This window comes from Columba livia, chromosome 1, assembly GCF_036013475.1.
Source record: "Columba livia isolate bColLiv1 breed racing homer chromosome 1, bColLiv1.pat.W.v2, whole genome shotgun sequence".
Lineage (NCBI taxonomy): Eukaryota > Metazoa > Chordata > Aves > Columbiformes > Columbidae > Columba > Columba livia.
The window spans coordinates 143,304,706-143,315,284 of NC_088602.1; the positions used below are offsets into that span (position 1 = coordinate 143,304,706).

The window sequence follows — 10,579 nt, forward strand, 5'->3', positions numbered from 1 at the left end:
CAGCAGCAGGACAGCTCTGCCACTTACTGCTTTGCAGAAATGACTGCTACCACTGTCGCATATATTGTGTGATAAAAGCAAAAGGAGAAAGTGAACAACGAGGTACTAATCCAAAGGGCAAGAGCCAGGGTTATCCAAGAACAAAATAACTAGAGTTGGAAGAGAAGACAAAAATGCAAATCACTCCTATTTTCAGAAACAATTCTTCATCTTGGATCTACATCTTCTCAGATAATATCAGTGAAGACCAGGGAACCCCGAATCTAAGTCATTACTCATGTGAGAAGGACTGCAATGGGTGACATAAATTACAGAGGAAAAAACAACACAGAATGCTAGAAAAAAAAATTATCTTCAGCTATGTAAAGCTGTTTCCCACAAGATCACAAATGACCATCTCCACAGCACACTGAAACACAGAAATGAGATATACATTTCTTTTTTCTTTTTTTTTTTTTTTGGTCTTCTGCATGTCAGAAAAGTGTTACAACCTACAACCTGCACTGATTTATTTGAAAACATCCTTCTGGTGACAGTGAACATGAGTGAATTACTAATGCAGAATTTGCAGATTAACTTTGGTAAATTCTAAATTCTATCTGGAAAATTATTAATGCTGCAGTAATCGTATAGCCTATGTATGCTGGGAAGCCCGTGCTCTAATGGAAACACTTTGTTGCCAGCTAAGAAGGTTATGGATTTGACTACTAGACAGGTATTTCTGAAATCAGGTAAATTCACTGAAAATTCAAAGTAACATCATTCCATCGGAAAGGGTAACCTCATTTTCACATCACAGCAAGTCAAATAAGGAGAAATCCACTGAAAACAAAGGATGTTGCATCTCTTTCAGAACAACGGAAACAAGATTGCAGACAGAGCCACTGGATTTAACAGCACTGTTTTGGATTCACCCAGACATCAACAAGAAAAAATTCAGGTATCTGTCCCTAGCACAAAGTTCTTAAAGAAAGCCCCAAAGCTGGCAATGTAATGCTAGTCGTAAGTTGGACAACCTGTTCATTGTCCACCAAAGTGGGATTTTAGGGTGCGGAATAGCAAACTCTTAGCTGAGTCAGATCCATCACATTGGCAAAACCATGTAATTACCTTGCAGAGGGCAGCTGAGCTGTAAATTCAATGGAAAGTGGCACAAAGCCTCGTACAAGCATGGAATCAAGTCCCACGCCTTTACAGCAGTGGGGAACAAAACAAAATTAGTGCTGATACTGTGGTGAGAATCTGGAGCTGTAGCTACTGTGTTCCATCCTTAGGTGATTTCAACACAGCAATGCTAACTATACAAATATGTTTACTTGCAGTACTTATGAAGAGAAAAAAGGGGGTTCATGTCATCAGTTGGTATTACTAATAAAAGAAAAAACATGCTTCCATGTAAACAAGCCGTCTTCCAGACACTGTTTCACAATAGCTCTGGGACTGTCTCTGGTTCTGTCTTTTTCAGCCCTGGCAAAAATACACTACAGATACCTGGGAATCAAAAAATACCAAATAAGAACACTACATTACTAGATTACAGAAGTGAGAAATCACTTCAATATATATGCTAATTGTGTATGAATGCTGTTCTTTAAACAAGTTGATATTTATCTTTACAGCTTCTAATTCCAAGAAATTATTTAGCCATATTGCTATGAGCTTTACTTTTTTCTTATTCCAATTAACATAAAGCTTTTTAATTAATATGATCTTAATGATACCATACCCACATGTTTCACCATGTTTCATCATACAAATATGGAGGTTGTTCTGGTCAACGGACCCACAGGTAGCTACTGGAGAATTTCTGTGCTTGTTCATACTGTGAGTTGACATGCTGACATCAGACAGCATGACCCAGGTTCACTGAAGAGTATCAGCAGCCTTAGGTCCCAAATTAAGGCAAGAGCAACAGAAATTTAACAAGCTGACAAGGAGAACTGGGGAGCAATTAATGCATACAGCAAGAAAGTGAAAAATAACCAAAACCAAACAAACAACAAACCAAACCCACAACTTACAAAGGCTACAAATACACTAAAATACACTAAATGCCATGTTCTAAAATATTTTGTGGTGCTGAATATTATGTAAGCCTTCACAAAATGATTTTGGAACAATGATTTTGACTGGTTTTAGGTGAACTTTTTGTAAATAACTTTTTTATTTCATTTTTTTTTATATTTTTGTAACTTAAGAAGTTAGCTTACAGAGGGAGATTACTTGAAACTGCACCAAAGGCAGGCAGATGATGTTAAAGCTTTATCTCACAGATCCCTTGCTGCCCCACTGTCCTGAACAGGATCAACCTCACTATTAGTGGGGTCTCTCCAGTACACTGACTACTGTACTGTACCGATCCCATCAATGGCCAAGTAGCCAGGCCAAAGTCTTGAGTAGGTCTTTAAAGCCCTCTTTTTATTATTCCCTTAGCATGGCAGCAATCTGCTTGCAGACCCCTGCCAAATTTCACTACTGATCATGACATCTTGTCAAATGACCTGAACAAGCCTCAGCCAGGTAGCTACATTCCTCACTATGACTAAGCGGCGTTGTTGCATCTCGCTAAACGGTTTTACCTCAGAACTAGCTTCAATGATACTTCTCAGAAGCGTAAGGCTTTTTGTGTACATGTATATCTTCTGTGAGACTGAAAGTGCACTGATATTTGCTTTGTAACCTAATTAGAGGTGAATGGCAGTGCGTGAAGAAGGGTAGATACTTCAGAGCACTGCTCAGTGTACCGCAAATGAAGAGGGCCCATCACCACTACCACAATAGCGGTGTTTGCAGCACAAGAGGCGAGGGAACAGCCAGCAGAAGTGCCGTTTTCTTCTTACAGAGTCCAAATAAAAACACATATAAGAGGGATTTGTTTGTGCTGCTCAAAGCAGCATTAACTCTCCCTCGGCGTTCAGTGACCCCACCAGATGGGTCACAGTACACAGATGCTGGCACACAGCCCTTGCCTGCAGAGCCACCAAGAGCCATGCAAGAGACCAAAAAGAAGTCCACAGAGTGAATCTCTGTCCTTCCTTCCCTCCCTCCATAAAATCACTTTTTAGATATGCAAGTCCAGCCAAACCCACTCATTTCTGTGCCTTTGCTAGTCCTCTCCCCTTTAAAAGGCTCAGTCTTCCCTTCCACAGCCTTTGCTTTACTATGTTTGTATATAGAAGATTGTACTATTGTTCATAAAGTGCTAGGAGATGAATGATGTTATATAACTGCTAGTTACTGTTTTATCATTTTTTTAGAATGATGGAAAAGTAAAATGGGAACATAGACTCCCCTTGGGGACAGGCTGAGCAAACTAAAGTTACGTTACTGGTGATCAAAAAGAATATGCACTTCAGCATCCCCAAAATGAAAGAATGGAAGGGTAATGCATTTCAGTACATACTGTCTCATACAAAGTGACAAGCCATTAATAACTATGGCATATAGGCATGTGTGGCATGAGAAATCTTCCGTGATGTAGTTCCTAGTCACAAGAGTTTGTTGTCTTTTTTCTTTTTTACATTTGCAATAATTTGCTATTCATTAAGCTCTGATATCTTGTGGCTTTTGATATTCCAAAGAGATTTCATTCAGCTGGCTTTTCATTCCAGGTCAGCTAACATAAAATCAATAATGATTTGGACAGATTTCATTCTTGTAATGAGCCTAGAAATGGCATACACAGCCTAAACTCTCTCCCTGATTCACATTTAAAGGAGCTTCCTGAGTGATTTGGTTCTCTCATATTCTTTTGTGGCAGAAATTTGCATTGGCATGCGTCAAGGCTTCTGCACTGTTTTTATCCCAGGCACAGATACATGCTGCCTGCTGAACTCAATGAAGCTTCTCAACACTGAAATCGGTTACACCACAAGCAGGTTCTCACTGCTGAAAAGTGCAACTATACACTCATCCAAGCCGAAGTTGCAATTCTTCATGCAGACAATCCCGGTATTCAAGTTTGCAACTGATCGTGTCAAGAGGACTGTTCTGATGAGCAGGAACCAGCTCTCTTTCTATAGTAGGAATCTCATGTTCTGATTGCAGTGTCCTGCAGCACCACTGGTTTTCAGGCTCACAAACTGTGCTATGTACCTAAAAATCTGCACCAAAGTGCAGTGGTTTCAGCAGGGTATGTAGTTCATCTTTAACAATCACAAAGATCTAGACTGCAAAGATCTTGTACATCTATAATACCTGCTGAATGATGCTTCACTTAAATATGTGCTTAAAGCTGAGCCCATGATAAGTGCTTTGCTGAATTTTCATCTAACCCTGTTTCTGGACATATTAGTGCCTGGCAGTAACCTGTCTCATTAGAAAGCAAATCCTTTACTGCTCTGTAAGACAATAGAAATTACACATCCATGTAAAGAAGGTGTCAAAGTTGAGTTTGCCTGATCTGTGCTTGACAAGCTTGTTAAAAAGCCAAGCCAAACAATATTTTCAACTATATTTTCAGACTAATTGGTTTTCTTTTTATTGGCAAGTTCTGTTGTTTTATTATGGAAAACGCAGCATGTTCAAACTGAAGGTCAAGGAATTATTTGACAAACTTGCATACAGCCCTTTGCAGCAATCAGGGAACTTTGCTCTCACAGAGCTTGAGCTCGATGGGGACAAATCCTACTTTCAGCTATAGCAGGACACACATGCTAGAATCCAGAGCTGATTTGCAGACTGGCTCCAGTGGGAAGTTAAAGCCCCCTAGCACCTTGCAAGACCAAGTCTTGTGGTATTTCTGCAAACATAAAGTGAGGTTCAACATGCAGTTGTGATAACCTAACAGTTCACTGCCACTGAAGGGTGAAGATTCCACTCTTCCCCGTCTCCTCACTTCCCCACACCACCAACCTTCCCCATCCCTTCCTCACAGTGGCTCTGGCACCCACTTGCTTTCCAACACACAAACTGACAGAGGAGTATCTACTTTGTTGCTGTGTTGGGATTTTCTGCCAGATTAGTGAGTTCAAGCAGCTCCTGGAAGAGAAGGCAGCACTGGTACATGTACTTGCACAAGGACAGAACCACTTCAGTTTATGCAACAAAAGGGCACACAATGGGAGGAAGAAAACTGAGAAGGAAGGAGGAAGACAAGTGCTTCTCTTTTGATCAGCAATGGGCTTCTAAGATCAGCTAAGCCCACTCCCCACAGCCCTGATCTGCTTTCACCTGCATCAGTTTTACACCAGTGTTACTCCACTAATTGCAACAATTACCATTATGTAATTCATACCATTAGCATACAGAAGTCCTGGCCATAAGCCGGGTTTCACTGCTAAACAAGGGACTGTATATACACATTGCGCACAGCCCCCCCATCCCCCCCCCCCCCAAAGCTGACAGTCTAATTCAGCACAATGTGCAAATGGAAGAGCAAACTATGGAAGATAAAAGCCGTCAGGAAGGTGAGGGTAGTAGAGGAAGACAGAACCAAAATTTGATCCTGAAAGACTCACTGAATTGTCAGGTAAGTCAGATGGATGTAATCACTGAAAGTAAATCAAACTATTTGCCTTAGTAAAAAGCTTCACTCTAAGTCCAATAAGGATCTAGATAGATCTCAGCATGTGCAACAGACAATTACACCACTTCTTTCTTTCATTTTAGACTCAGTCTCACTAAAGGGCTAATTCTGCACTTCACTTTGATGCAAAAACCCTCACTAAGGCAAACAGATCTGCTCGAGTCTGGAGTGCCACTGGACTGGGCACTTTGTCTTGTTGCAGACAGTTTCTCAGCATATTACAGCATAATTCTCCATCTAAACAAACAAGAAAATCAATCAAGAAATCAACATTTAAAATTAATGTGAAAGATCCTGTTCTCTATTATCAGATTCAATTTCCTTCCTCCTCACCCCTGGGTTTTATGGTGAGCTTTGTGACAGTTCTTTATACCTAACATGAAAAATACTACTTGCTTGGCACTTACCATGCCTGTTCCACTGGATAGGAAGGAAAAATATAATGCATTTGCCATTACCTTTAAAGAGCATGGTAACAGACAAGTAATTTGTGTCTGAATGAATGTCAAAGTGCTGTTTTACAAAGCTGATTTAAATGTATCACATTGCATATACCTGAGATACTTGCATAAATTATAATCCTGATTTAATATTTACTTAGTTGCATAAGAAAATTTGTTAGAAACAAACCTTGAGTGTTGACAATCAAGACTTCTTTCTCTGCTACTCTTGCTGTGCCACTGTATGTGGTAAAGGCATGAAACATCCCTCAGCAATAAAACAGAAGTTTGAGGGGAAAACAGAAATGTTCTTTGCAAGAAAAACAGTAATACAGCTCTTTGATTTAAAGATGCAACTCTGTGTCAGTCTTCACTAGTAAGCTGTACAGTGCTGTGTTATCAGGATGAAGAGAACGTGTCACTTGTCTTTCAACATCTTAACTGTAAAATCCACAGCACTGAAACGGTTTTGTTTGGAAATAAAGAAAAACAAGGATGTTTTTTGATCAAAGGTGATGCTTTCCATCTGAGTCCAAGATATAAGCCACGCAATGGTTATTTAAGTAGCACGGCATGCCATGCTGGACTCTAAGTGCCATCCGTCTCCCATCTATGATAATTAAAAACAGTGAACTGTGTACACAAATGGTATGGATACATAAAGGTGACTGATATACATGTCAAAGTAATCTGGAGTGTACAATGAAAACAATTTTGTAGATATTGCACTCATATTCTATTTTGTTGTTAATCTGTCCATTCCCTAACGCTTTTGATCTGTTGTGCACTTGGATCGAACCAGTAACAGCTGACAATATTTTTTTCTTTTGGTCTCAAAACTATAATGAAGGTATAAAACTGTAAAACTACCAAAAAAAAAAAAAAAAAAAAAAAGCTGCACATACATTTTTTGACTGGGGACAGCAAGCATAGGACTGAATCATTTAGAAATTCTGAAACAGTAAGGTAATTAATAAAATTATTTATAAAGAAGTATATCTACATTATTTAATAATTTAAGGCTCACAAGAAACTAACATATTGATGACAATAGAAGTTTTCTGCTACAGGGTTAAAAGCACCAAATTCACTTCACATACTAGATAACGACATCTGTACTGATCACAAGTGGAAAACTCTGAAAGTGCTGATCTGCTAATGTTCCTAGTGCTTTAATGATGTCGTATTTCCCAGGAATAAGAAATTCCCTTTTGACCATAAATACAGTTATACAGGTATAAAATATGTTGGAATAATTTCAGTTTGAAACTACAGTACAAAAAACTTCAACCTCCCTCCCCCCCAATCCATTCATTCTCCACACACTCATCCCCCAACTCTTTAATACTAAACTTGGAGCAACTGAATTGGTTACAAATGACTCATTTAAAACGAACAACCATTTGCTAAAATAAGTTTCTACAAATTACATTTTGCACTGTCATAATTTACCAGCTCCTGCATCATGGAGCGTAGCTTATTCTTAGTCTATTTTAAAAATAGGTGACCCTTTGTGTCATGGAAAAAGAACATAAAAACATGTATTCCTGGAGGACTGCTCAGGACAGTGATCAATTTATAAAATATAGCCTAATTTAAAAAACTAACTGGTACCAAAAAGAGCAGTTATAGTAGCAAGTTTCTGACACCAGCAAATCCTTCTGCATCCCTGAACTCTAACTCTGTCTTCTCCTTACAGGTCTGTTTCCCTATTGGTGTCCAGACAGAGAGCATAGAGGGATTTTCTGAGATCTACGTTACTTTTAGCTTTGATATTGGTTTTCTCTAAGGAACTGGTGCCATTGTTGAACCCCTCACTGTTTTCCAAGTGCACAACAGATTTGTTCAAAGAGTTTCTACTTAATCTTCTCTTTACATCTCCCCCTGCTGTGCTGCCCTGAGCACTACTGTGTTCATCTTTGAGAATAGGTTGCTCTTCATGATCAGTCTCTCGGTGGTAGAAGTAGTTGAAGTTGGATACAATGACAGGGACAGGCAGGGCAATGGTGAGCACACCTGCGATGGCACACAAGGAACCCACAATCTTGCCACCCACAGTGACAGGTCGCATATCCCCATAGCCCACAGTGGTCATGGTTACCACTGCCCACCAGAAAGCATCAGGGATGCTGGAGAAATGAGACTCAGGGTCATCGGCCTCAGCGAAGTAGACAGCACTGGAGAAGAGGATCACCCCAATAAAGAGGAAGAAGATGAGGAGGCCCAGCTCTCTCATACTGGCTTTCAACGTCTGTCCCAAGATCTGTAGCCCCTTGGAGTGCCTCGAAAGCTTGAAGATCCTGAAGACTCTGACCAGGCGGATGACTCTGAGGATGGCCAGGGACATGGCTTGCTGCTGTCCCCCACCCCCATTGCTACCACCAGCCCCAGGCTGCTGCTGCTCATGGGCCAACTCAGTGCCCAGGGTGATGAAGTAGGGGATGATGGCCACGATGTCAATGATGTTCATGATGTTGCGGGAGAACTCAGGCTTGCTGGGACAGGCAAAGAAGCGGACAAGGAGCTCAAAGGTGAACCAGATCACACAGGTAGTCTCAATGATGAAGAAGGGGTCAGTGAGGCTACTGGGTGGCTGCATGGCTGGGGAGTCCCCGGTTGTGCCATTCAAACCTCCACTTTGTGGAGGAAGAGGCACAGGCATCTCCCTCTCATCCCTGAATTCTGGTAGGGTCTCCAAGCAGAAAGTGATAATGGAGATAAGGATGACCAGCACAGAGACGATGGCAATGGCCCGGGCTGAGCTGGAGCTCTCAGGGTACTCAAAGATGAGCCAGACCTGGCGTTGAAACTCGTTGCGGGGCAGGGGCTTCTCTTCCTCTTTGATGAAGCCCTCGTCCTCCCGGAAGCGCTCCATGGCCTCCTCACCCAGCTGGTAGAAGCGGATCTCATCGGCGAAGACATCAATGGAGACATTGACAGGCCGGCGGAGCTTGCCCCCTGACTGGTAGAAGTAAAGGATCCCATCGAAGCTGGGCCGGTTGCGGTCGAAGAAGTACTCATTGCGGAGCGGGTCGAAGTACCGCATACGCTTATCCGGGTCACCCAGCAGAGTGTCGGGGAACTGGTTGAGGGTGCCCAGCTGGGTCTCGAAGCGCAGCCCCGAGATGTTGATCAGCACCCGCTGGTGGTGCATGGCGCCCCGGTTGGCCGCTGCCGTCGCCGCCGCCTCCTCCTCCTCCTCGCTGGCCGCCGCCATGGCCATGCCCCGCCGGTGTCCCCCTTCCTCCGGGGGTCCCATCTCCACCCCCGCACCGGGGCGCGGGGCGCGCGGCGGCGGTTGGGGCGGCAGGGGGGCTCCGTGCGCTGCCGCCCCGCCGCTGGGGCTGCCCGCGCTGCCGCTGCGGCGCCTCCCGCCGCCTCTCTGGGGGACCGGCGGGGGCCGCTCCCGCTCCTCGTCCGCCGGCAGCGGCGGCGGTAGCGGGGTGCCCTCCTTGCCGTCGCTCAGCCGCGGCGCGGCGGCGGCGGAGCCGGCGATGTGGAGCAAGTCGCCCCGCCACCGGGCCCGAGCGCTGCCGCCGCCGCTGCTGCTGCCGGCCGCGGCATCCTCGCTGCCCGCGATGGCCGTGGCGCCGCCGTTCTCCAAAGTCACCAGCGCGATCTCCATGGGCAGCGGCGGCAGGAGGCTGGCGCGTCTGAGGCGGCGGGCATGCTGCGCTCGCCTCCCCGCCGCCGCCGGCCACCTCCGGGCGGCCGCCCTGCCCTGCCCTGCCCTGCCCGCCTCCGCCTCACTGCGCGGCGGCGCGGGGCCGAGCGCGGCCCGGGGGAGCCTCCTGGGGACCCGGATATGAACGAGCGATCATTATATTATGGTCACTTGACGTCAAAAAGGATTCCTTCTCCTCCGCGCCCCCATGCAGGCAATGGCAGCCTCCCTCGGGCACCGGGATCCCGCATCCTCCCCCGCCCCGCCCCGCCGCGCCCCGCCTCGCGTGGGGTGCTCCGCATCGGGGCAGGGACACGCTCGGTGAAGCGGATCTCAGCCCTCGGAAGCGGGACGGCCCCCGGTGGTACCCACAGGTGCCCACAGGTGCCGTCGGACCGCCGCGCCGAGGGGTGGTTTTCGGCAGGGGCCGCACGGAGACCGCTCCTGAGACAGGGCAAAAGGGGTGGCGCGGCCGCGGGGACACCAGTGGCCGGGTGGGGGGGGCCGGGTCGCTCTCCGTCCCTTGGGGCGCGGTGGACACCGCCCGCTTCCCGGCCCGCCCGGGGTCGGCCCCCCGCCGCGCAGCCCCCGCCCCTGCCGCAGCAGGGGATTACGGTGCGGCCCCCACGCGTGGATTACTCGGTAAAGGGATTCCGCACAGGGAGGGCTCCGGCTGTAAACCCCCATTCACCTATAATGAAAATCATAATCGTAAACCCCGGGGATTCCTGGCGCCTCTTAGCATATCCCCCCCCCCCCCCCCCCCCGCCTCCTCCCAGCGTAATGAGAACAAAGGAAGGGATTGGGTATTTTTTTTTCCGCTTTGCTTTGCTCTCCCCCTTCCTCCCCTCAGTTTATCATGGAATTGGTGCAGCTCCAGAAGGTGCTTCCTAAACCAGCAGACGACAAGGTTTCTGCCAGGCTGCCTTCACATTTGCCTTCACAAAC

The 10,579-nt window shown here is 45.8% G+C and overlaps 1 protein-coding gene across 3 annotated transcripts in view; it reads right to left on the reverse strand.

Annotated features, from left to right (window-relative positions):
* The window catches only part of LOC102097047 (potassium voltage-gated channel subfamily A member 5), a 31,477-nt gene extending 21,126 nt beyond the window's left edge, over positions 1 to 10,351 (reverse strand). For 2 of the 3 annotated variants that reach the window (XM_021298444.2, XM_065034346.1), the window contains exon 1: positions 6,158 to 10,351. In XM_021298444.2, the coding sequence (XP_021154119.2) occupies positions 7,661 to 9,592 (1,932 nt within the window). In that variant the 5' untranslated portion in view covers positions 9,593 to 10,351 and the 3' untranslated portion in view covers positions 6,158 to 7,660. The other variant, XM_065034338.1, reaches the window with a different exon arrangement.
* Positions 10,352 to 10,579: the final 228 nt, after the last annotated feature.